This window comes from Bos indicus, chromosome 22 (assembly GCF_029378745.1).
Source record: "Bos indicus isolate NIAB-ARS_2022 breed Sahiwal x Tharparkar chromosome 22, NIAB-ARS_B.indTharparkar_mat_pri_1.0, whole genome shotgun sequence".
Taxonomy (NCBI): Eukaryota; Metazoa; Chordata; class Mammalia; order Artiodactyla; family Bovidae; genus Bos; species Bos indicus.
Window position 1 is genome coordinate 57738442 of NC_091781.1, and position 26540 is coordinate 57764981.

The window sequence follows — 26540 nt, forward strand, 5'->3', positions numbered from 1 at the left end:
CTCTTTGTGACCCCATGGACTGCAGCACGTCAGGCCTGCCTGTCCATCACCAACACCCAAAGTCCACCCAAACCCATGTCCATTGAGTTGGTGATGCCATCCAACCACCTCATCCTCTGTCGTCCCCTTCTCCTCCTGCCCTCAGTCTTTCCCAGCATCAGGGTCTTTTCAAATGAGTCAGCTCTTTGCATCAGGTGCCCAAAGTATTGGAGTTTCAGCTTCAACATCAGTCCTTCCAATGAACACCCAGGACTGATCTCCTTTAAGATGGACTGGTTGGATCTCCTTGCAGTCCAAGGGACTCGCAAGAGTTTTCTCCAACGCCACAGTTCAAAAGAGTTAGGGCAATCCCTTTCAAATTCCCAATGGCGTTTTTCACAGAACAAGAACAACCGCTTTTTTTTTCTTTTTTTCCAGTTTGTATAGAAACACAAAAGACCCACAAAAGTTAGCCAGAGCAATCTTGGGAAAGCACGGGTCAGGAGGGAGGAATCAAGCTCTCTGACCTCAGGCAGTTCCACAAAGCTACAGTCTCAAAGCACAAGAGCACTGGCACAGAAAACACGCCTGACGATCAACGGGACAGGCTGGAAAGCCCAGCGATAAACCCGCACACTTTTGGCCAGCTAACGCACACCAGAGGAGGCAAGAACGCATAGAGTTAGAGCATTCTCTAACATCATATATAGAAATAAACTCAAAATGGAGTAAAGACCTAAAAATAAGACCATAAACTATAAAACTCCTAGAGGAAAACATCAGCCTAACACTCTGACATAAACCGCAGCAGTGTAGTTTTGGATCCATCTCCTAGAGTAATAGAGATAAAAACGAACAAAAATAATGAGACCTAATCCAATTTAAGAGCTTTCGTACGGCAAAGGAAATTGTAAACAAACAAACAAAGACAACCTATGGACCGGGAGAAAATATTTGCAAACGATGTGACTGACAAGGAATTAATTAATTTCCAAAATATACAAACAGCTCATACAGTTTAATATGGGGGGAAAAAACACATCCCATCAATCTTAGCATAAAACATAGTTATTTCTCCAAAGAAGACAGATGGCCAACAGGCATATGAAAAGATGGTCAACATCCTTAATTGTCAGACAGAAATGCAAATCCAAACTACGGTGAGCTATCACCTTACACCAATCAAAGTGGCCGTCGTTCAGAAGTCCAGGGACTTCCCTGGTGGTTCAGTGACTGGGAATCTGCCTTGCAATGCAGCGGATGCAGGTTCCATCCCTGATCAGGAAACTAAGACCCCGCAGGCCACGGGGCACCTGAGCTCACGCAACTCCAGAGCCTGTGCGACCAGCCAACTACGGGGCTTGTGCAGTGTGGACCCCACGTGCCTCAGCCTCCGTGCCTGTGTCCCGCCAAGCACCGGGCCTGCAGGCTCTGCAGCCCACGCACCGCAAAGAAAGATCCCACAGGATGCAACTAAGACTCCCAAAAAAGGTTTGTTTTTTTAAAGTCTACAGATAATAAATGCGGGGAAGTGTGTGGAGAAAAGGGAACCTTCCATAAAAAGAATGAAATAGTATCATTGGCGACAACGTGAATGGACCTAGAGACCAGAGAAAGACAAACAGCCGATGATATCACTTACTTGTGGAATAATGAGCATACAAATGAAGTTATTTACAGAACGGAAATCCACTCAGATGCAGAAAACAAAGTGAATGCTTACAAAAGGGGATGAGGGGATGAATTAGGAGTTTGAGATGAACAAATAACATGCACACCGATATATAAAATAAACAAGGACCTACTGTATAGAACTGGAGAAGGGAATGGCTGCCCACCCCAGTATTCTTGCCTGGAGAATCCCAGGGACGGCGGAGCCTGACGAGCTGCAGTCCATGGGGCCATGGAGAGTCGGACACGCCTGAATGACTAACACGCATTGCATAGCACAGGGAGCTGTACTCAGTACCTTGTAATAACCTGCAATGGAAAAGAATCAGAAAAAGCAAGCATGTGTGCATAACTGAATCACATTGCTTTATACTTGACACACAACGCTGCAAATTAACGATTTGTTGTTGTTGAGTCGCTAAGTCGTGGCCAACTCTTTTGCGACACCTCTGTCCGTGGGATTTCCCAGGCAAGAATACAGGAGCGGGTTGCCATGTCCTCCTCCAGGGGATCCTCCCCACCCAGGGACGGAACCTCTGTCTCCTGCATTGCAGATGGACTCTTTACCATACCACTGAACCACCTAAAGAAAACAAAAAATTCCCTTCCAGATTCTCCCAATGGCCTTGGAGGCGGCTGCATCGTCACGCCAGCAACAGAAAGGGGTGATTGGAGGCAGAGAGGTTACGGAGTTTACACAGGTAGTCAGGGATGGACCAGGACACAAACACAGGCCATGTGGTTAGGTGCCCAGAAGGGGCGGGGAGGGAGGTTTTACTCCAGCCTCGTGTCTGTGTCAGGAGTTAGGGAGAAGGGCTGTTTTTTGGGTTTTGCTTTTTGTTTTGGTCTCAGGAGTGGGAGGAAAGACCCCTCAAGCCCCCTGACCTCGCACACTCACAAAGATGGCTGGGCCAGTGGGCGTGAATGCTGCCCCAGATGTCCCCTGCCCCGTGACCCCAGGGCAGCCAGCTGGTCTCCCTGTCTCAGTTCTCCCATCTGTACCAGCGGGCTGGGCTCACAGTTCCTGAGCCCAAACGCGGCGGCGCCAACCCTGACCTCGGGGTCCTGACGGCTGTCCCTTCTGAGGGCCCAGTGTCCGGGGCCCTTCCTGGCGGGGCTGGTCTCTCACCAGCCGCCCTGTGTTCAGCGCCCCCGGGTCGTGGCGATCAGAGCCCGACCAGGGTGTTAGTGTGGGGTGGTGCCTGGTGCCAGCGCGTGGTGGGCAGCACCTCCGATGGGCCCGCGGCACTTTCGATCAGATGACCCCGCCCGGGCCCAGGTGATTGGCCGAGCCCTATTATTAGAAGCTGCTGAAGCCGACCAGGGATTCAGGGACTTGAGTTCCACTGCCCACACTTTCAGGGACTTCTGCGTCCTGAGGCAAACTGTCCCCTCTTGACTCTTTACTGCGGAATCTTGCCCCACGGCCACAGAAGCAGAGCCCAGAACCAAGGTCACCTCCGAAGTGGGCGGAGCCCCTTCGTCACAATTGCCAAAAGCCCCCCTGGGTATCACCAGCAGGCCCCCTGAGTGCAAACTAGGCAGAAACGCTCACCCTGGCACTCAGCCTGTGTTGCTCTAAAGGGTTTGTCGCTCAGTCGTGTCTGACTCTTCTGTGACCCCATGGACTGTAGCCCCCAGGCTCCTCCACCCATGGGATTCTCCAGGCAAGAACACTGGAGTGGGTAGCCCTGCCCTCCTCCAGGGGATCTTCCCAACCCAGGGATAGAACCCGCATCTTCTGCATCACAGGCAGTCTGTACCGTCTGAGCCACCAGGGAAGTCCCAACTAATCACCTAATGCCAGGAATTTTCTGTCTTGAGACTAAGAATTGGCTGCTAACCTTGCATGGGCTCTCCCTGGTCTGCTGGGGGGTCAGCCCTCTGCGGGTGCTTGCGGCGCCTTCATTATCTCTGCTGTCTGTTCTTAATAAACCCACTCCTTTCTGAAATACTCCGTGTCTGGAAATTCTTTTGCAACCAGAGCTGGGACTCCACGACATTCACCTCAGTGTCTCCAATCTGAGCGAATAACACGGCGCTCTGAGGAATGTCCCCGGGGCAGGGCTGAAAGCCCTCTGCAAACGGTAAAGAGTTTGCTAAACATACAGAGAAACGGCTGTGTCAGAATGGAAACCACACATTTCAGATTTTAAAAGGAAATTTTATTTTCATGTTATAAGGTGATTACAAACTCCTCTAAAAAAAAAAAAAAGCAAAGATGAATTTAAAATATTGATATACATATTTATCTAAAAAGCCAAAGAGGAAAAGAAACACCCTGCAAAATACAGGGGTTCGTATCAGAAAACATTTATACACAAAAGCTTGTATACAGCGAGACTGAATTACACACCAAGGATCTCATTCAAATACAAATGCTCCTCAGAAGAGTCTCTTGTTGCTTGATATATTTTTTTTCTTTTACAAAAGTTTAAAATATCTTAAAAATAGTTTGAAGTTTCAAAAAAAGTCCTGATGAACCAGACATTTCTGGAAGGAGGCAAGGACCCACGTTCTCAGCTTTCTCTTGTGCTAAATACAGTCACAGTTGCTAGGGATTTGAAAATTAATTGGGTAAAAAAAAAAAAAATGAAGCGGACATCTCAATTTGAAGTCACATATATAATAAGATGCTTCAGCAGCCCCCCGCCCAGGGAACGCAGCAGAAGGTGTCTGCAGCGACACCCCTGGAGAGGGCGCCCCTCCGGGGACCAGGGCTGCTCCTGGCTGCTGGTGTCCACGCCCCTCTCCGAGTTTTGATGCCTGAGCTTTGTTGTATTGTGCTTGTTGGTTTTTTTGCACAGTGATATTCACGGCGTCCACGTGGACGGCCTGGCCCCCCGACCTTGGGTCTGAGAGCTGGATGGGACCTCTGGCCACCTCGAGGGGGTTCCCTTGGATTCTTTCCTGGCCAGTCTCTGAGGCCTGGGGGTGGGGAGGGATGGGGGGTGGTGGGGAGGGCTGGGAGATGCTGGCTGTGCCGCTGACCGCTGTGTGGCACCTGGGGACATGGGGCAGTCTGGGTCAGGCTGAGAAGAACCCCCTCTCCCCTTACACTGCCCTCCTCCACCGGCTGAGGGACCTGGGGTGAGAATGCGGGACCAGAGGCTTTGCAGAGGGAGCTGCCCAGGGCCCAGAAACTATCCAAGGCTCTGTGATGGCTATGAATGTCCCACGTGGCCTCAGGCTAGATCCTGCCATCTCCTGCAGGATCTCCCAGGCTCCCAACGCCTGGCTCCTAGAGGCCTGCTGGGTGGGGGGCCAAGGAGGCCGGGGCTGCCAGTCCCACTGAACTGCAGCTTGGGGTCCAGCTGGCCCCTGAGGACGCTCACAGGGTCCCCGGACTCTGGGGACGGAGCATGCCCTTTGCCGTAAGGCTGGTCTTTGGTCTTCAAGGCGAACGTGCCCCTTTGCCAATGAGGGCGCTGACTGGGGGACCCAGGAAGCCCCTCCATCACTGGGGACCACAGCAATGAACAGGGCCCAGGCAGGCCCAGCTCCACGGAGCATCTCCCCGGGTGAGACTGTCCTGGGGCCCTTCCCCATTTCTGCACCTCTAGAAACATCCTTTAAGCCTCCCTCTTGCCTCCCTTCCAGATCTGGCTGCAAACATCAGAATTCCGTCCCAGGTAGAGCACGGCTGGGGGTGAAGGGGGGCTGCCCAGAGACAGGCGAACCAGACTCGTGAGCCTCATGACAAGTTTCCTTTATGCGGAGACGTCAGAGGCACGCGTCATTACACCAGGTACTCACAGAGCTGAGTTCTATGGGAACACAAGAGCTAGGCGGTCAGGCAGGAGGCTCGAGGCTGGGGCCAGGTGCCCCGGACCTGGTTTGGGAGAGTGGCTGACCTTCCTTCCAGGCGGGGCCTGGGGACTTGGTCTGCGTGTGTCTTTGGTCTAGAATTTGGTCTGGGAATCGTAGAAGAAGGGGCCTTTTTCGGGCCATTTCCAGAATGTTGCGATTTGCCAACCATCCCGAAACGCTGTGGCCTTTCACCGGGGTCCGAGGCCCCCAAGCCCCTGCACATGACCTGTCCCCAGTCTCTGACAGTGGTTAGTTTACTAAGGTTCCATAAGACAAAGAAGAGGTCACATTGCTACTCGATAAAACCAGGAAAAAACAAAAACCACACCATCGACTTAGACACGGTGGCAACCATAAGTACACAGTAAGATGGGAACGCAGACTTGCCTACGGTTTGGAACAGGATGGGGTGCTGTTTGGCAGAGTATACGCCATGGAGACAGGGGACTGCAACCACACACCAAAGATGGGAGGTTCAGAGTCCCCTCTGCCCCCTGGGAGGGTGGCACCTGAGGCCCCAGCCCTGCCCGGGGTTGGGGAGGGGGGTCCCAGGACTCATAGACCCCTGCTCTGAACGCTGACCCAGACCGCGCTCCACGGCCCCCGAGGCGATCACTGCCCTCGTGCGTGACGCTGTTCCGGTTTACTTTAGACTCTGGGCTTGGAAGTGTCTGTTTAAATGGCACAGCTTAGGTCCAGATGCGAGCTGGGCGGGATTCTAAAGGTGGGGTGCCTTTAGTCCTGGTTCAGAGTGGGCTGCCCGCCTGAGGGTGCCTGCCCTGACTCAGCTTCTGCCGCGGTCCCACCCACTGCACGCCTGACCCCGGCTTCTGCAGGGGAGGGGAGAAAGCGCTGCGTTGGCGCTTCCTCACACAGGTGATCCGCGTGGGCTGCACCTGTGCCTGAGCTCGCAGGAGAGTGTGGGGAGCACCTCGCCCCGATGACAGCTTGCTCCCGGTGCTCCCTGCTAGGCGCCAGGGTGGCCCCAGGCCGGGGTCTTTAACAAGAGCCTCTGGGAGACGAGGACGAGCTGAGGGTGGAGAGAGGAGGGGAGGAGCACTCCCTCCCCCGACACCAGGCCCCCTCCCGGGCACCTGGGCGCACATCCTTCGGTCCACTGGCTCACCCCGCACCCCTCACCAATCACGCTTCTCCTACAGGCAGCTTTGAGAGATGCCAGCTGGGGGGTCAGCCGGAAGCTGATAGGAGCCCCCTTCTAAGGCAACAGACCCATCCGTGTGAGGTCTGGAGCCTTGAGACCCCTAGTTCCTGCGGGGCCAGCCTCCACTCGCTCCAGGGGACACCCCGGGGAAGGATGCCTCTCCCTCTCGCCCTGACTGTCCACCCTCAATCCTGAAATAAAAGGGACCCTCCTGACGCAGGGGCTCCCGGCGCTCTCAGCATCAGACGTTCGCCTCTGGGCCCCTTCTGTGGACTCTGAGTCCCTTTACTTGAGGGGTTGGTTTACGGTTTGGGCACCTCTCTTGTTGGCTACGATAAGCGTCACTAGGCACCTTCCTCTGTCCAGCCCCCCCGGGGTCTGGCCAGACAGCTGTTTGTTTCACTTGAACCAGGTCTGTGGGTACGACACCTTTAAAATCCCACCCAGTGTTCTGGTGGGGTGTGGGGGGCAGAACTTTCTGCCAGCTGCACAAGCACCGAAGAACTGCTTTTAAAAATGAGATCTATTGCTGGCAAGATCTATTCAAGTGGTAAAAGTGTTTGACAATCTCTATGTGTCTACATAAAAAAAAATACAAAGAAAATTTTACCAAGTCCCCATAAAATACATCTAATTCCGTATGAAAGTTCTGCCTTGCCCCGGACAGCTGCCCGTGGGTTTGCTTTTTTTGTACAAAACATCCCCAAATCAAAAGGAAATACCCATACACCCAACACCGCACACACACACACACACACGTGCACACGCTCACACACACACACACACACAGAGTAACATTTTCTGTGACAATTGAAAAAATAAACAAAACCCTAGTGCAAATATAAAGCTCTGTAAACCTGGTCCTACGAGAATCTAATGTTAGTAAACAGCAGGAGAGCAGCCTGTCCACGGAGAGAGCTCACATCATGGTCTCCACGATGATGTGCGTGGGTTTCCTGAGCGTGTTGTTGACGGCCATGCGGGAGCTGTAGGGCATGGCCCCCTCGTGCTCCACGGCCCAGCGGTTGGGTTCCCTCGGGGTCAGCAGGTACTTGAGTCTCTGCAGAAGGAAGGGGCAGGTGTGGGGAGGCGGGCCAGGCCCTGCGGTTTCCCTCTTCACCCCGCGTCCCGCCGGTGTGCTTGACCTCCGCCAAACCCCTGCCCTCTCTGCACCTCCCATTTTTCATCCACTGGCAAACAGAGGCCTTGAACCAAGGCGCCCCAGGCCCTGAACGAGGGCAGAGCTCCCGGCGGGTAGCTTCCTTGGCCAAGTCCTGCTTTACACAGCTGAGCGCCAGGGGACTCATGCCTCCACACTCTTTCCCCCACAGAGCTGAAGCACTCCTCCTTGGGATTCTGGCCCCGCTGTCTCCCTGACTTGCAAAGCAGCTGAGTTTCTGCAGTTTGTATGCCCGAGGCTGGGTGACTCTCTTGAACCTCCCACGGCTCCTTCCCAAATTCCCCCATCTCCACAAGCTACAGGTCCTGCCCTCTCCACGTCCCCGCTGGGGGCCTGGAGACCACGCTGCCTGTATCTGCGCTGCCCTGCCCATCAGAGAGGCCAGAGGCCGGACCCCCACCTGACGCAGGGCAGCTGGTCCTTCCCCAGGTTGCCTGATCACAGGATTGGTGAGGGGGAAAAAAAGCCCCTCTCAGGGCACCCAGAAAACCAAAGCAGAGCTGAGACTTCACCCAAGGCTCCCACCACCTAGCCCACCTCCTGCCAGGTGGCCATTCAGAGGCTTCAAGAGGAAGCAGGGTTAACAGGAAACCCTCTGTCTCGGCATCCACGTTCACTTCAGGTTTACAACAAGGCTCCAAAGCTGCTTGGTAAAAGCTACACTATTTCATTTGAAAGTCCAGATTTCCACCTGCTCTTTAAAAACCACAAGATCTGGCAAGCCAAGGCCCACATCTCTTTGATAACCTGGGGTGGGGGGTGCACCAGAATTGGGAGCCTGACCACCTCCTGGGACGGCTGCCTTCAGAGGAGGGGGCTTCGGGGAACAGTCAGGTCGGGTCTGGGGCATGAGGATCGGATGTGACCTGGGGGGTGGCCTCGAATTCCTTCTCGACACCAACCCCGCTCTGCCCAAACCTCTAAACCTGAGATGGAGCAGGATTTTAAAATTAGGCTTCCAAGGGACAGAAGGCAGTGATCTCTTGGGGTGGCTGTGAGCGCTGAGCACTCAGCACTGCCATCCAATGCCTCCAAATAACCCTCAGCCTCTGGGTGGCAAGAGAAATTCCTGGAAATTCCTGGGGGAGGGGCTGGATCTGTCCCAGGCACATTATGTCGGTGCTTTGATAAATGAGAGGGCTATTCAGCATTCTGGCTGAATCCTGGGGTCCTTCCTTGTGGCCTCTGAGGAAACACAATGGACCCAGTGCGGCAGGAACACCCCAGAGGCTTTCCTGGCCCAGACAGACCCCAGCCTCATGGCTTCCTCCCTGGCACACCCCTGCCTACTTCCTCTGTCTCGGGAAGGCCTGTCCCCTCCTCCACCCCCCGCCCCCGCCCCCACCAACCCCCAACCAACGACATCTCCCCCACAACCAGTCCCCTGCCCACAAGGAAACTGCCCAGCCCAGGAGGGAGCCAGGGCCCCCGGACATCCTGGCTCCAGATTTTTAAGAGAATAACAATAAAAACAGCCCAGAACAAAACAGGGCCGTCCTGGAGCCAGCCCAAGCCCAAAGGTTAAGGGAAAGTCTAAGAAAAGGATTTCTTGGAAAGAGCCAGGGCCTGCAATCTCCAGGACTATTGGAGGAATTTCAGAGAGGATGGCGGCAGGATCCGGGGGGGTGGGCGGGGGAGTGGGGGGAGGAGACCCGCGGGGGCAGAGACCCCGGAGCCAGAGCTTCTGCGCGGTGCAGAGGGGGCTTCTTTCCGAGGGTCCGGCAGCAATCGGGGCCACCGGTCTGGGAAAGGGGACACCAGCGTGTGCTGGGCTCAGCCCTCCCCCCAGCTCCTGTCTCAGAAACAGCCCGGCCCCCCTGCTCTGGGGGTGAAGCCCTGGCTCTCATCTTGGCATCTGAAGCCGCTGCCCCCTGGCCTGCTGCCTGGCCCGCAAAGGTGCCGCTGCTGCCCCATCTTCCCACCACGCAATCTCCTGCCCGCAGCTTCAGCCACGCCGCAGGGCCAGGGAGGGGCCTGGGGCTCAGAGAGGGCCAGCGCGGCACCCCAGGGCACATAGCAAACCGACAGTTGTCTGGCCTTCAGCATCCTGCCCCTGGCCCAAATCCCCCAGGCTGGGGGACCCTGGGTGCTTACCACGAGGAACGGCCCTTCGGTCTGGGCGAGACGGATGACCATGACCAATGGGACACACACCATGGAGGAGAGGGCCAGGCACCAGCCCAGCCCGATGGCCCAGGTAGGGTACGTGTAGACTTTGTTGTAGGTCAGGGGTACGTACTTGACAAGAGAGAAGATAAAACACCCCTGTGGGGAGACAAGCGGCGGTCAGGGGCTTCTGGGGCCAGGGCGGGGCCCACCCGAGGGGCCCACACTCTTCCCCGTCTGCTGACGGAGCGGTTGCCCTGCTCAGAACCCCCTGCCGTTCCCCAGGGCCTTCTGGACGCAAGCCCCTCCTCTGGCCAGCAATGCCTGGCCCCCTGCCCACTGCCCCCTCCTGCACAGCTACGCTCCGGCTCCCCTGATTCCTCCCAGCGTCTCAGCCCCCCCACCGCCCCGTGCCCCCTGGGACCTCTGGGCAGGCTGCTCCCGCCCATGGGACCACCTTCCCGCATCTTTTCTGCATCCCGTATGCCCACATGGCTCGAGTGGTAGAGAGACCGCCTGCCGTGCCCCTGACCACCCGGGCGGAGCTGGGCAGGACCCTCAGGGTGCCCTTAGGATGAACCACAAACATGCACACGTGTGCGTATGCCCAGGTGCCAAGTCGCTTCACTTGCACCGACCCTGTGCGACCCCACGGGCTGCAGCCCGCCAGGCTCCTCCGTCCACGGGGACTCTGCAGGCAAGGATGCTGGAGTGGTGGCTGTGCCCTCCTCCAGGGGATTTTCCCGACCCAGGGGAAAATCGAACCCACCTCTCTTACGTCTCCTGCGTCAGCAGGCGGGTTCTTTACCACTGGCGCCATCTGGGAATCCCGCTGGCTGCTACAGTGGCTGGCATTTTGTGAGGGGCAGTTTGTAGCTCAGATGAAAAGAGGGCACAGCCGCTCTCGGGGGTAAAGTGATGGCCTACGCAGTCACCGCTTCTCAGCCCCACATCGGTCGGCCTCCTTGTTTAACAAATGGGGACACGGGGGCCCCACAAAAAGGGACACAGTGGCCTGGAGACAGAGATCCCTGGGGGGATCCCCCGGCACCCGGTTCCTAAACACGGGGGACAGTCTGCCCCCTGAGCTCCCCGTGGTCTGAGCGGACAGTGGCGGCCCGGCCCCACGGGGGACAGTCTGCCCCCTGAACTCCCCATGGTCTGAGCGGACAGTGGCAGCCCGGCCCTGGCCCTGAGGCCCTGCTGACACGGGTTTGTCGGAGGCCAGCACTGAACTGACGCCGAGTTCCCGATGGGCGGGCGGGTGAAACCGTCGAGCCCTGGGGTAGGGACGGCTGTCCACAGCCGTGTGGAAGGACACTCACAGTACAGAGAAGCGGGGTGACCACGGCCCAGCAGTACTTCATCCAGGGCCCCGGCCGGTACCCGATCATGTCCTCAATACCATCGTAGAAGTTATCGCTGCCTGCAAGAGTCAGAGGCAGACGGACGGTGATCTGGCGTCCCAGACACAGCATCCGCCCTGGGAACCTCACGGCAGGGGCTCAAGGGCTGTGGGGTCAGCGTGGGGACGAGGAGGGGGTGTCTCCAGGGCCTCACCCAGGTGTGTGCACCTCCACACCGCACAGACCCAGCACATGTTTATCTGAAAGGATCTGATATTCATGGGTCACTGGGTAGATACCGGCCACCTCAGGCAGAGTCCCAAATCCTGCTGTGGCCATCCCAAGGACTCAAGAAGGTCAGAATGGACCATTCCTGGACTCCAGGGGTGCTTCATCAAAGACAGACCCCTCAAAGGCCAAGCTCTGTGTCTGTCAAGGCATCTGGTCACACCTTGAACCTTCAGCCTGGGGAGAAGCTTCCACATGGCTACGGTCATATTTGTGGTGAAAGGGGAGCCTGGAGAGGAAGGGTCCAGGCAGGGAACAGCCTTTGTGTTTGACTCAAAATGAAATTCCCACGAGAATTCTGTTTCTGGAGCTTCTAAAGAAAGAAGCCCAAAGGGGAGACTCAAGAAAAGTAGGCAAACGTCTCTACTCACCATATATCCAGGCAATAGCAAAACATTCAAAGAACGCCACCCACAAAAGGCAGACACCGCTAGCTGCGTAGTAGTCAAAGAGCTGAAACACGTACATGCCACCCTGCGGAGAGAAAGCCAGAGGAGAACTTGCTACTTGGCCTCTAAGTCCCTCCATATATAAAGAGTTCTGGTCTGTCAACAAGAAATAGAAAGCCCAAGGTGGGGGGTTGAAATTGGGCAGAGGCCGTGAGGACCAGATAACTGTGTTAAAAGATGCCTAGAAAGTGAAGTCACTCAGTCGTGTCCGACTCTTGGCGACCCCATAGACTGTAGCCTACCAGGCTCCTCCATCTATGGGATTTTCCAGGCATGACAAATTTAATTCAAAAAGTAAAAACTTAATTTAAAAACACACAGAGAAAGAAACGGAAGCAAAACATGTCTTTCCTAGCATAAAAACAAATGGGTTCGCTGAAGTCTGTTTCCAACGGAGGGGCTTAAAACCCCCGGTGGCCGACAGAGAAGACTTCAGTGAGACCGAGCTGCTCGGCGTGTGAACCTGTGATCTGCCTTTCAGGGGGTGTTTCTTACAGACACTTAGAGAAACGCATTTGTTTTGAGTTCCGGGAAGGAAGACTGGGGACGTGAAAACCTGATCTGGGGGTCGAATGCAACCCTGTGCTGGAGAGTAAGGAGAGATGGGTGGTGAGCGCTGGGGAGATGAGCCCGCGGCCCCAGCTAGGCTCACACGCTCGGCTCCCCTGCAGGCCGGCCGGAGAAGGGCCACTGCCCACAGCAGTGGGGACAGAGCTGCTGTCAAAGGGGATTTCAGCCGGAGCGCCCCTTCCCTTCTCGGGAGGAGGAGGGCCGGGGGGCAGCAGGTGGCCACGCTGTTGCCAGGGTAACAGGGCAGTGGCGCGGGGCGTCTGGCTGGAGGGCGGGGTCGTGAGTCACCGCCTGCTGCCCCTGGGTGGGGTGGGACCCCCAAAGGAGGGACGACCTCAGTCGGCCGGGCCCTCTCACCCAGCCGCTGGGTGGGGCGGCAGGGGGGCGGCAGGGAGGCGGTGTGGTCCCCTCGTGCCAGGCGGGAGCCACCTACCTCCGTCACCATGGTCAGCCCCAGCAGGTAGCTGACGCAGCATATGGAGGCGATGAAGATCTCCCGGTGAAAGCCCTTCCTTAGCAAGGATGGGTGCAGGTCAACCAAGGACGTGATCTGTCCTTCCACTTCCACAAACTGGGGAGGGAAGGAGAGCCATGAGCAGCAGGCCAGCATCCCTCGGCTCAGAGAGGGGCGGGGTCGCGTCCAGGCCGAGGAGGGGCTCCGAGTGCTGCGTCCTGCCCCTCGGGCGGGGCCTGGCGGGCTCCGCAGGGCTCTGTCCACGCCCCTGAGGCCCCTCCGCCCGGCACACTTGCTGACCGGTGTGTCAGCGCGGGCGACCTCCCGCTTGGTCTGGGTTTTCCTGGAAGCCGAAGGTGTGCACCCCCATTTCTGGGCCTTGGGCACCCAGCCGGGCCAGGTACACAGCAGCACGTGACCTGTGGGTGGTGACCCAGGCAGGTCTGGGCTTCAGTTCCCAGACTGAAGACACTCGGTGGTCTTTAACCCTGCGGGGCCCGTGGGCTCCACGGGGGGATTCTGTACACGTTGTGTGCGCGCCCACAGGCCCATGTGTGTGAGTCCAGGGCTGCCCGTGACCCCCGGAACTCATCCCTGGGCTCCCAGAGGTGATGGAAAGGCCAGTCCATAGGTAACCTTCGAGGGTGACCCTCGGTCTTTCTAAACCTTCCCATCGTTGCACCCAGCGATTTATCCCGGGGTGGGGGACGTTCCACATCGGTCCACAGAGCCGCCTCGGCTCTCAGACAGGGGCGTTAACCCCATCCCGTGGATGTAGATCACAAGGATCTTTGTGACTTCATGACCTCAAGTGAAGGTGCCCCGCAGACAGATTCCAGCCCCCGTGGCGGCCGACCTGGGCAGGACCATGTCTGTCTGTAGGCACCGCCATCCGCAGCCCAGTAGTCTAGAGGTACAGTTTGGGGTGAAAGGGCATGCTGACGCATTTTAATTGGAGTGGCCACAGCCAAACGGCTCGGCCAGGCAACACGCCCTCTGAGGCCATCAGAGTCCACTCGACATCCAAACGCTGAAACCTCAACCTGTCGGCTCTTCCCTCTGGGGCAGACACTGGGAGGTTTGCTTCCACAGCCTTTCTGCAAGACATGACCAACCGCCGACTTCTCTGGAAGCATCAAGGGAGGATCAGGGAACACACACACGTGGGAGCAGGTCCCTCCCGTGAGCTCAACGGGGCCGGGAGTTCAGAGAAACAATGACCAAGAAGCTCTTGGAAGGGGTCCCAAGAGAACAGGGGGCAGGGGCTTAGACCTCTGATTGATGCCTCAGCCAAAGGGGTGCTGAGTCTAAACTGCCAGTGAACTAGAGCAGACCGGCAGCTTTGACGTTAACCTTGTAAAGGAGTCAGAGACAAAGGTTCTTTCCCTTTTTGAGATTTGAAAATCAAAGACGGCAGATCCAGGGTCACTGAGAGTCAGGGCCAATACCGGCATAAGCCCCTCGTTGCCGAGTCCGCTGCGGCCCTGGGGGGGCACCACGGCCCCTCCACCAACCTCTCCAGACCTGACTCACTTAATAGGGACACAGCCCTGCCTTCTCAGAGCCTCCGCTTCCTTCGCTATAACGTGAGAGCATCCTGCTGATGCTTAAAAGCCGGGTGGCGGCGGGAGGAAAAGGGGGTTTTGGTGGGGACAGACTTCCGTTTGGGAAGATGAGAAAGCTCTGGAGATGATGCTGGTGATGGCTACGACAACGTGAGTGTCCTTAATGCACTGAGCAAACACTTAGAAATGGGTGCTCAGTCGCTCAGTCGTGTCTGAATCTTTGTGACCCTATGGACTGTAGCCCGCCAGCCTCCTCTGTCCAGTGGGATTTTTCCAGGCAAGAATACTGGAGGGGTTTGCCATTCCCTTCTTCAGACAATCTTCCCGACGCGGGGATCAAACCAGCATCTCCTCCTTTACAGGTAGGTTCTTTACTTCTGAGCCGCTGGGGAAGCCCTAAACATGGCTAAGAGGGTCAGTCTCACGTTATGGGATTTTCCCACACGTGACACGTGAAGCCTGGTCCGAGTGGACACCTCACAGGGTAGGGCCCTTATCACGGCTGGTGCTGGTGTATCTATAAAACCTTCCCCCACGTCTCCGAGTTCATACAGGCGCAGCGGAGGGATCCCAGGGCTCAAATCCCACCACGCCCCTTCCTGGTGCGTCAATTAGGCAGGTCGTCTGGTGCTGCGAGCTCCACGCTCTGAACCAGAAGAGCTCGCTCAGGGCGACGCTGCCCTGGAGAGCTTCAGGCTTCCCGAAGTGAAGGGCCGTGGGGGGCCCGGCCCCGAGGCGCACAGCCTCCACCAGGCCTCACCTACCTCCCAGGGGAAAGCTAATGAATACCCACCCATGCCCCTTCCACCGCCCAAGAGGCCAGTCTGGAGATGGCCTGCTTTGTCACTTATTAACCTCTTTCTGTTTTCTTTTTTGGGTTTTGCTGAGAGCTCTGGAAGAGGTTATAAAAGCTGGCTGCCGGGGGCCTCCGAAGGCCAAGCTCATTAACCAGGGGTGATGGATGGAGTCCTCTTGCTGTTTACACAGCTCAAGTTCATCAACAACCACTCCAGTTATTTTTGTTCCCGTCTCCCAGTTGTTTTCCTTCGGTCTTATCTGCTAATCCTGGTCTTCTTTCTGGCAAACCCTCCGCTCTGCTCTGGACCTTGCTAGCAGACCGCCCTCTCTCCCCTGCCTGACCTTCTGAGACTTCCCACCTCCCAGGTCCTGAGTCCCCGGGGGCCCATCTGTTCACTGGCTTCGAGGCCACTGCCTGAGAGATGGACGGTGGGCAAGGTTCTCTCCTGAAGGGGTGCAGCCCCCACTGCTCGCAGGGTCCCAGCTGACCAGACTTTTGTGAGGCATCCGGACCCCCAGCTGGCACACGAGGCTGCCTGTCAGTGACTGACCTCGGAGAGAGGCCCCTGGGTGGCCCTGGGCACAGGACTAGCCCGCCCTGCACACCCCAACCGTCCCCTCTTGGAGCCACACCTGTGTTCTCGATAAGGCCTCAGTGAAAACATGCCTATTTCCAGGGAAAGGTGTCCCAGGGGCTTGCTCTAATGTTCTCCGGGCTGACTGCTCCCTATCAGGAAACGCGCCCGGCGTTTCACATAAGGCAAGGAAGATTCAATCATACCCATTTACTGGATGAGGAAACTGAGGCGAGGGTGGAAGAAACGTGTTCAACAAAGCAACACCATGGGGGCAAGTGGGCCTGGGACTGAGTTACTCCAAAGGCAGACGCAGCCCCGGCTGACACACACAGACACACCCCGGGGAGAGGGAAGGCTTAAGCCCTGGAGGGCTGGGACATGGGGGTTAAGAGGTGCAGGGAATGACGACAGGGTAGCGGGGGGTCCTGCTTGTGTGGGGATGGCAAGGGGGGTGGTTAAGCGAGGCTCTGGGGGCTCGGTTTCCCTGTGGGGGTCAAGCTCGCTGACCCACGTGCCCCAGGAGGTGGCAAGCACAGCCCGGTTCCAGCTTCCGTGGCCACACTCAGGACTGTCAGTGGCCACTCGCACCCCAGACAGCCGTGTCGGGCGCCTGCCCGAACGGCTCGTGTGCTGGGTCCCGCCGGGGTCTGCGCGGGGGCTCCGTGCTCCGCGGCGCGTGCCACCAGCTGTGGTCTCACCTTCTCCTTGTACCCCTGGGCCTGCACCCGAGGCTGTCTCTCCCCCGCTGAGGTCAAAGGCTCGAGCTTTGGTGCAGATGACATCCTGCTGCCGCCCTGGGCCGTTCCCTCCCCCGGGGTCCAGGAACCCTCGCTGGCTGCAGCTGCTGCAGGCGCGACGTGAGGTGCTGTGTGTGTGTGTGTGTGTGTGTGTGTTGGGGGTTACAACCAGCTCATCACAGCGCAGAGGGAGGCTCTGCCAGAACCAGGTGTCCGAGGAGGGAGGCCTTTCCTCCCTCGCCCAGGGGCAGACCCGCCTGGGGACCATCCCCTCACCCTGCACATACCTGGCTATCCAGTCCAAGCAAGAGAAGCATAATGAAAAAAAGGATGGACCAAAATGTGGGCAGCGGCATCATCGTCACGGCTTTCGGGTAGGCGATGAAGGCCAGGCCAGGACCTAAGGGGAGAGAAGATGGCGGGGGTGGGCAGAGGGGTCATCAGTGCCCGAGTTGCCCCGAGCCCCGGAGCCACACAAGACACTCGGGGTCTGGGGCGGGTCTCCCCAGTCCCCGATGCAGGGGCCCGCCTGGGGTGAGAGACCAGGCCTGTTCTCACTTGGGGTGGGACGCGCCGGGGCTCAGGCGGGGGCCCGTTTTAGCATCTGTCTCCTACGCAGCAGCACCGCTGGCCTTCTCAGGCGCCACGTTCCGAGTGGACACCGGTTATGGGGGTGGGAGACGGGACCAAGCTGGCCCTCGGTCTGCCAGCTGGGGAAAGGAGGGGCTCCCCCCCCAAAACCAGATACCCACACCAATGTTTGCTGGAAGGAAGCAAAACCAGGGAGCGCTCCGGTTATCTGACCACCAATCCTGGTTTGCAGAGAAAAGCTTTCCACTGAATCAATGAACACGTGGCTAGAAAAAAGAAGCCAGAACCACGCCCTGTGGGGCCCACGTGTCTTCAGGATGCATCTGTGCACCCACCCGAGCACCATGACAGCCGAGGCCCAAAGCTGAGGGAGGGGTGAGCAGGGTAAGACGCCAGGCTGGCAGCCCCCTGGCCGCTGTGCAGTCCTCCGCCCAGCACCTCCACATCACCACATGCCCTCAGGGGGCGGTCTCCCCACAGGGGTGGGGGGCAGGCTCCCATAAGTGAACCCCAAGGAGGCTTCTCCTGCTCAGATTATCGGGTGCTGGGGCCACTTCCTTGGCAAAGGGCTCTGGTCTCCAGGGGCTGCTCTGACATATATGCAGGGAGAATTCCTACCAGCTCTGGGGGTGCCTCCAATTGCAAACATCCCCTCCCGCCTCCAGCTGGGCCTCAGAGAAGACAACCAGGGGAAGGGCTGAGTTGTAACCGAGACCTGTGGGTCCCCCAGAGGGTCAGGAGCCGCAAAAGAGAGAAGGGCTTGGGCTAAAGAAAAAATATAAAGTAAAATCCAAAACTAAAAAAAAAAAAAAGTCAAGAAATGTGAAACAAGCAGGGCTGGAGGACAGGATATTTAAAACAGTAAAACGGGGTCGGGAACAAAATGAATGGTCTAAGAAAGAAAAACAAAAAACAACTTTGAAATGAATTGCAGCCAGAAACCACATCGCACGGCGTTGACCACACGCGTGGTGGCGAGGGTGAGTCGCTTTACGCCCAGAGTCCACCCCGATGTAAGCAAAGTCCAACCATAATCATGACCGTGTCCTCAGAGGCGATGGTGGAAAACCCCCAGGAGGGGTGCGAGGGCGCTCGTCCCAGCCCCAAAGCCCTAGCTGCAGTAGGACCCTCGTGTCCACGGGGCTGGGGCCCCCTGGGACCCCCACGTCAGCTCCGGCCTGACCGTAGGTGGCACTGGGAGGGGTCGACCCAGCCGCGGCGAGACAGATGTAAAATGGGGCCCCCACCCCAGCCCACCCCCGCCCACCCGCTGGGCCCCGAAGCTTCTCAACAGCTACTTCTGTATCTCAGTGTGTTGCCTTTCTCGAGCCAGCCTCGGGGAGAGGGTGTGAGCACCCTTCTCGGAAAGCAAGGGGACTGAAGAGAGAGGGCAGGGGACGTGGCAGCCGCTGGAGCCCCTGGGGCAGCAGAGACGCCCACGCTACGCTTCATTCGCAATGTCCACACCTCATGGCTAAATGATTATCTTGTTCCAATGCACTTTGCTCAACGTGGCGCTTGATAAAAAGCTTATTAGCGAAATAATCACCCTTGATGTGTTGGCTGTTCAGACATCACCGTGGGGAATAAACGACAAGGTCTTTGAAGTGGACGGGAATAAGACACAACTCAGCTTGACGGTGAAGACTAGGTTACAGTACCTAGCTGTCCGCAGACAAGGATCTGTTTCATGTACCGACAGATGACCTCCCACCACTCAACTCCCTCCACGCTCCTGGCCATTCCCCACCAATCAGAATTGGTTGGCAAGCCCTCAGCTGAAGAAAAGCCATGTGCAAAGGGGTGTCAACTGTCTCCTCTCGGTCACTCTGCCAAACTCCCACACAGGCATGGCTTCTGCACTTCTGCAACTACTTCCTGTGTCCCTCAGTCTCTGGCCTGCCTCTGGGGGCTCCCAGGGGAGGAAACTCTGTCTAAAGGTCTGATCTGGGGCCCGGGACAGGGCAGAGGAGCATGGGACCAAAGCGTGGGCTTGCCAGGACTGCCCTGCGGCACCAGGTGTAGGAGGAGGGGGCCGGGGTGGGGGGACGTGGGGCCTGGGGCTCTGAGAGGCTCACACACCATGGGCCAGAGGCCGTCACACACATGCAGGGTAGGACGGGGAGGCTGGAGGGGGCACCTCCTCACATGAGAGGGGCCTGTCCAGCCTCTGGTGGGCACCCTGCCCAGGACACCGCAGATCCGACCTTGAGCAGCCCTTGCTCTCAAGCTGCTGGTGGCAGGGGTGAAGCTGACCTCTGAATACACGATGGCGAGGTCCCGAAGCCCCAGTCCTAGGGGCTCCGGCTGGGGAACCAGGACACCATCCTGTGTTTCCAACAAGGGCAGGGACTCCAGTCTGGGCCCCGACAGTCAGGACCTCGCAGTCTCCTCTTGGCCCTGAGAGAAGCCTCAGCCCAGGGCCCTCACCTGCCCCTCGGTGACCCCTGAGGGGTCCTGGCAAGTCGGGAGGTCAGGCTGGGCACAAGAGCAACAGCCGCCCTCTGGGTGACCTGGGCAGGAGGGGAGGAGGGCAGAGGAGCAGGAAAGGCGGACCCCGGGGGTCCTGGGAGTGAGGTTCTCAGCACCACACGGAAGCCCAGCAGCTCAAAGCCGTGGGCCCAAGACCCGGAGCTCATGGGGGGCACCTCTTAGAACTGGGCACCTAGGCTTCTGAGGCTCTGGGGTCCTGGCAGCTGAAGCCCTCACAGTTCTCAGGTTCCAGAACTATCTTGCTGGAACCCCAGGATCCCAGCCTCAGCCTCCAGGCTCTGCAGACTCTGACCCTAAGACTACCTGCCCTTGCAGCTGTCTTGCGGGGGCGGGGGGTGTCCCACCCATGGAGCCCACACCCCCGAGGGGTGGAGGGGTCCCCACAACCTACCCCCAGACTGAACCTGTCACCGTCCCAGAGGGTGGCCTGTCACACCCGGTCCTTCCCCAGCCCGGGCAAAAACGGTGGGTGCTTGACACAGGGCAGAGACCGACCCAGTCAAACAGGAGACCGTGGTGGGATGAATGAAGGGGTCGCTTAGGGCAAAGTGCAAAATACAGAAACCCAAGCTGAGAAGGTGGCGACGGGCTGCCGACAGGTGGCTGCCCTGCCCCTGAGCTAGGAAAGTGCTTTCTGTTGCTGAAACCAGGAGTTTGCTCTAGGGAAGGACAGGGAGTGGGTGGTGTAGGGCAAAGACCACTTGAGAAGTGCTGAATATTCCCCAACTTGACCAGCCCCCGGGTTTCTGCCGTCCCTGGGGCAAAACCGCAGTGACGATGTTCCCAATTTAGCTTTTGAACTCTTTGAAACCTGGGGGACATCGTGGTGCGAGAAGGGGGTGGGGTGGGGGTTCGTTTCAGAAACCAGGTTCATCCCCCCGCAAAGCCCCCTGGGCGGGGGTCTGGCTTCATGCCTGCAGTACTCGGCTCACACACTAGGTGGCAGCGCCCACCACCACTGCCACCAACACCAGCATACCTGACTCAGCCACATCAGCAATGTCCACCCCTTGCTCTTGTGCCATGAAGCCCAGGATGGAAAAAATTGCGAAGCCAGACACAAAACTGGTACCACTGTTCAGGCATCCCAGCAGCATACAGTCCCTATGTTACACATATGTCAGGGAGCAAGTTAATTCACAACACAAGGAAGCCACGCTCCCTAACTTCTCTTTTTCTTTCTTTCAACATCATCACTCTAAGGCCCGGCAGGCCTGCCGGCGCAACACTTGCCTGTATGAGTTATACTTGTACTTGTTGTAGCTCCCCAGCGAGGTCATGGCCCCCAGGCAGATGGCGTAGGAGAAGAATATTTGGGTCCCAGCATCGATCCATACCTGGAAGGGTGCGGGGGCGGGGGAGGGTGGCGAAGACAAGACAAGAAGCGTCGTCAGAGCCGGCTTCCTGGAGGCGGCGGCGTGGGCCCCGAGGACTCCGCCTAGAGGTGTGCAGATTCTCCACGCGATGGGAGCATCTGTGCTGCAATCCAGGGTGCAAGCAGAACCCCAGAAGTCTAAGAGCCCCCCAACCCCAGTTCACTGAGCATCAGGGTTAAGAGGCCCTGCTTTTGAAGCAGAGGCACCTGGAGTCCGACCACGGAATCATCGTGGGCAAGTAAATATGACTCCCGGAGCCTCGGTTTTCACACCTGTACTGTGGGCTCCGCTCCTCTGCCCCACAGTGCTTTTTTTTTTTTTTTTTCCACAGGTTCAAAGAGTTAAGATTTAGCCTAGCGCCAGACACACGGTAAGGCTGCTATCCTTATGGTCACTGCTATTGTCTGGGGATCCCCGCCCAAGTTGGAAGTGGGAGGAATTCCCGGATGGATTATGCAGGCAAAGCCGTTCTCCAGAACCTTCGGCAGGCAGCCCCTGACGGCCGCCCAGCCGTCTCCCAGCTGTCCTCTGATGATGGCTGAGCCCTTGCCCCCAACCTCCCACCCAGGGCGAGAGGACCGTGGGGAAGAGACCCAAAGTGGCACAGGCCCTTGGGGACAACCTAAAGGCTGAGAACCCTGGGGACAAAAGGTCCCGAAATGGGCCAGTGAGATCTCCGACCCCCGCGGCCACGTGGCTGAGTGCCTCGGTGGGGGGGACCGTTAGTGTTTATCCCCTGACCTTCTAAGAGGTCACAACTCTGAACTCCACCCTCAGCCCAGGGCACCCCCACGATGCAGCCTCAAGGCTGCCGTGGGCAGAGGAGGAGACCAGCTTCCGGAGACGTCTCTGCCTTACCTGGCGCCGTGCCTAAAGCAGCCTCTATAATTGGCCCGCCTCGGGAGGCCTCATCACGAAAAGATACACACCGCCGGGACGGCCAGCGGGCACCATGAACAACCCACCGGGGCCCAGTGGAAAAGCACCAGGGCTGAGTACTCCCCGGCTCCATCTGGGTCAGAAGCACAGGCACGGCTTCAGTTTCCTCCCCGCATGCCGGCCCCGGGGGTGGGGGTGGGGGGTAGGGAGGCCACGCTGCCCCGCGGTACCTGTGGGTCCTCCAGGCGGCTGATGTCGGGGTACAGATAGAACTTGATGCCTGCGCCCGCGCCGGGCAGCGTCAGCCCACGGACCAGCAGCACCAGCAGCATAGCGAATGGGAACGTGGCCGTGAAGTAGACAACCTGCAAGGGGCGGGAGCCATTCAGCCACTCAGCAGACCCTCCTGCTGCTGGTCGAGCCCCAGCATCCGCTCCGAGGCAGGCGCTCCGGAGCCAGGCTCGGTCCGCCCTTGCTGAGGGACCTGGGGCGTGACGCTCACCCTCTCTGGGCTGCAGGCCCCTCACCGGCAACCTAGGTGTAAAGCAAGTACCCACCTCACACACAGACTTACTGACACTCGAATCCTGCAAATATTTACGGGGCCCTGGAAATACAGAGAACCAGTCCCTGCCCTCATGGAACTGACATTCCAGTGGGTGGAAAAAGGGAAATGCACAACAGGAGAGTAAACGATCGTGGGTGAATGCCCAGGGGTTGGCCCACAGCGTGGAGTACGCATCAGCTAAGGTTCGCAGGGAGGCCTGGAGGGCTGCAGTCCCCCGGGTCTCAGAGTCGGCACGAATGAGCGACTAAACATTCACAGCGTTAGTATGACCTGTGGTTCAGAACCAGGTAAGTGTGGGTTCGAATCCTCGCTCCATCCCCTCGTGTGCTGTGTGACCTCAGCCATGATGCTTACCCTCTCTGGGCCTGCGGCCTCGTGTGTAAAATGGGGATAAGAGAAACAAAAGGCCCTCACTAATGGGCAAGGCGAGGATGCAACGGAATGGCGCTCACAACGTGGTCAGAACAGCACAAGGCAGGTGGCTGCTTAGACGTGCAGAAAAGGGGGTCTTTTGTTGGCCGGGTGGTTGAGCAGGAAGCATCGGGGAACTTCTGGAGAGGAAACCAGGATGGGTCGTGCCTCACGTCCCAGGCAGGGTGAGGTCAACGCCAGGCGGGGACCACAGATGACCCAGGCCACGCCTTTCCATCCCCGAGGGCCCTGCCCTACTTCCTCTCCCGGCCTGTCCCCAAAGCACCGGCCTTCAAACCTCCTGTGGCCTCCGTTTACAGATTGGATTTTCCCAACTTTCACTCCAGCACAAAAAGTCCTCAGGAGGGGGCATGTGCCTGAGCGGGGCTCAAAGGTGTCCGGGGGCACGGACAGTGAAATCCTGCTATTTCAGCCGGGCGCTGGCTGAGCCAGGTCTCCTGAGCAGCAGCCCACTCCATGCTCAGCACGTCCCCAAATCAGTGTGTGCTGGCCGCCTTGCTGACGAAGGACAAACAGGAGCTGGGCGGGGCTCCCAGACATCTTCAAACCACCACTGCGCACAGGGCATCTTGGTGTGTGGTAGAGGACATGCGAAAGTCCATAGTGACCATCAGAAATGCTGAGACTAGCTCACGGAGCCCCCAACTCCTTCTGAGGGGGCCGGGGGACCAGGGAGGAGCCGCTGCATGGCCAATGCACCCATTTTCCAGGTGTGGAAACTGAGGCCCAGAGAACAGGATGAAGGTTCGCGGCGCTGGGGGAGAGGACAGTGCCAGGACAGTATGGGGCACTCCCGGGACCCAGATAACAGACAGAGGCGGAGGGTGACAGAGCCCCAAACCTTGCCCAGCTGCCGCGGGAAGCCTGGGTGGAGCCAGTTCTCGGATGGAGCTGCCATCCCTTTGAGTAGAAACAACTAGAAGTGGGCTTTGAAAGGGCGCGAAGGAAGCTCTCAGGGCTCGCTGGGCTCAGCTGCCCTGGGCCAGTGCCAGCAGCCAGGGTTTACTGAGCGCCTCCTGTGTGCCAGCTGCAGATGCCCGTGCAGTAACTGCGCTCAGTGGGTCCTGCCCTGACCCCGTCCTGTAGATGGGGAAACCGCGGCCCACAGAGCCAGCCCTTGCCCACGGGTCACCCAGCACTCAGGCGGCAGAGCTGGATGGTCCAGAACCTGCTTCAGCGGCAAGAGCACAGCAGGAAAGAGCCCCTCGATGTCTGCAGTTTGTCTGGTCTTCCCCAAGAGCAGCATCCCGAGGCTCCAGGGCTCAGGTCGGAGATCGGGCTCTGGGGCAGGCTGGCTGTCAGACCCTGGGCAAGCTACAGCCCCTCTCTGGGCTCCACGTCCCCACCTGAACCAGCCGGGCTCTGAAGTTCCCTCCAGCTCTGCTGAGGAGTCCGTATCCGGGGCCCTCCCAGAGGGGCGGCTCGGCCTCCGCGTCCTGGGTCGCCCGGCGGTGGGCCCCCAGAGGAGCGGGGGTACAAGGGCCGCCCTCCTTCCGCCTCCACCATGCCCTCCCTGGACGCCCCTCTCCCTGACTGCCCTGCAGGCCGCTCCAGAAGACAGGAGAGCCCTCCAAGTCCCGGGAACCAGCGGGCATACGTGGAGGGCGGGGCCGGCCAGGAAGCCACAGAAGGGGCGAAAGAAAGATGGCCGGCCCGCAGGCTGCTCGGGCCCCGGCCCCGGCCCACACGGAGAACAATGATGCTGACAGCGGCGGGCGAGGGCGGAGGGCAGAGGCTGCCGCTTCAAAGTGCACGGGGGCCCCGGGCTGGGCAGGCGGGCGGGGGCCGGGGGGCTTTGTGTCAGGGACACAGGACGCCTCCCAGGGTGGAGTGGGGGTGGGGGTGGGTTCCCTTGTTTCCACACGTTCGTTTCCCTAGCACTTCTGCAGTGCTTGCTGTGTGCCAGGCGCTGTATAACTCACTCATCCTGACGACTGCAAGGAGCAGACTGTCACCTACATTTTCTAGATGAGGAAACAGAGGCATCAGGGGCCCAGGGCCAGCCGGCGGCAGAGGAGGGATTTGGGCCAGGCCGGCTGGCGTGTGCGTGTGTGTCTGTATGTGTGTCTGTGTCTGTGTGTGTGCCTGTGTGTACGTCTGTGTCTGAGTGTGTTTCTCTGTGTGTGTGGCTGTGTCTGTGTATGTCTGAGTGTGTGTCTGTGTGTGTCTGTATGTGTCTATGTATCTGTGTGTGTATGTCTGTGTGTGTGTCTGTGTCTGAGTGTGTGTCTGTGTGTACATCTGTGTCCGACTGTGTGTCTCTGTGTGTGTCTGTGTGTGCATGCTTTCTCCCCACGCCCAGGGCAGCACAGCCCACCTGCTCACGCCGCCGTGGCGGCCTCTCTGGCAGGACACCCTTGTTTTGCAGAATCTGCCGAGGCCCAGCCCCTGAGCGCCATCCTCTCAGCCTCCCGGTGACTCTCGGGATCCCCGTGGGAGCGGCTCTGCCAGCCGCCACCAGTGGGTCTCTGGCAGGGGCCCTGTGCCAGGATGCGGTATTTTTCCACTCTTGCTGGCAAACTTCCGTGGCTGCTCTGAGCCCGCGACCCAAAAGCCCTGCAGCCCAAGTGCGCTGGAAACTTACAAAGCCAGCGCCCCCTCCCCGCCCCTGTGATGGCGGGGAGAGGGTGGCCGGCCAGGCACCAGGGGGACGCGCTGGTCTCTGCCGCCCTGGGCTTCCTCTGGGGAGGTCGTCTGGGCAGCGTGGGTTGCTCACCCCAGAGGCCCAGGGCCGTGGGTCTGCATCCAGGGCCTGCCAGGCCCCAAGCACCTCGTGTGTGTTTGGGGGGGGGCAGCACTCATTTCACACAGGGGGAAAATGAGGCTCCTGGGGGAAGGGACTGGCCCCTGGTCATGCTGGCTATGGGCGCAGAGCCGAGACCCCACACCAGGTCTGGAGAGGCTGGCCTGTGCTTGCGTCTGGGATTTGAACTGCCGGTGGGGTTCATGGGGCCGCCCTTCCTGTGGGAGGGTCTGGATCCCTGTCACCCCCTGCGGCCTAACGTGCTGTGAGAGCAGCAGCCACAGGAGGCGGGAGAACGCAGGGCCCCGAGGCTGGGCGCCGGGCTGCCCGAGCTCAAATGCCACCCGGGCTACCGACAAGCTGTGTAGACGTGAACAAGTCAACCTCTCTGCCCCGCCGTTTCCCCCAAGACATCTCCTCTTACCACTACTCCACTTAAAGCGGAGTAGGAGCCACGCATACATCAGACGTCAGGAGATTAACAGAGCTGATAATCAGAGCTGGGAACGGTGCCTGGCCCACAAGCAAGGCGCAGAGCGTTTGCACCACCATCGCAATTCCTTGGATGAATTGAGCAGCAGTGAACTCTGGGCCAAGTGTCAGACCCTCAGAAGGACGAATGCTGTTACACACAAGGGGACTGACATCCAGAGATGCCAAGTGACCTGAACTCAGGTCTTGAGCCTCCCAGGCCGGGGAGCTCCCTCCTCCCCACCCCGGCCACGCTGGGGTCAGCCACTGAGCAAGGCCACAGCCAGGATGAGG

At 58.5% G+C, this 26540-nt stretch overlaps 1 protein-coding gene across 10 annotated transcripts in view; it reads right to left on the minus strand.

The window, feature by feature from the left end:
• Positions 1–3793: 3793 nt before the first annotated feature.
• SLC6A6 (solute carrier family 6 member 6) overlaps positions 3794–26540 on the minus strand; it is an 84079-nt gene continuing 61332 nt past the window's right edge. For all 10 annotated transcript variants that reach the window (XM_070776967.1, XM_019984969.2, XM_019984970.2 and 7 more), the window contains 9 exons: positions 22263–22397; positions 21011–21114; positions 20757–20881; positions 16981–17093; positions 12995–13132; positions 11914–12016; positions 11234–11334; positions 9897–10067; positions 3794–7682 (listed from right to left, as the gene is read on the minus strand). In XM_070776967.1, coding sequence (XP_070633068.1) covers positions 7542–7682; positions 9897–10067; positions 11234–11334; positions 11914–12016; positions 12995–13132; positions 16981–17093; positions 20757–20881; positions 21011–21114; positions 22263–22397 — 1131 coding nt within the window. In that variant the 3' untranslated portion in view covers positions 3794–7541. The remainder of the gene's footprint in view (positions 7683–9896; positions 10068–11233; positions 11335–11913; positions 12017–12994; positions 13133–16980; positions 17094–20756; positions 20882–21010; positions 21115–22262; positions 22398–26540) is intronic.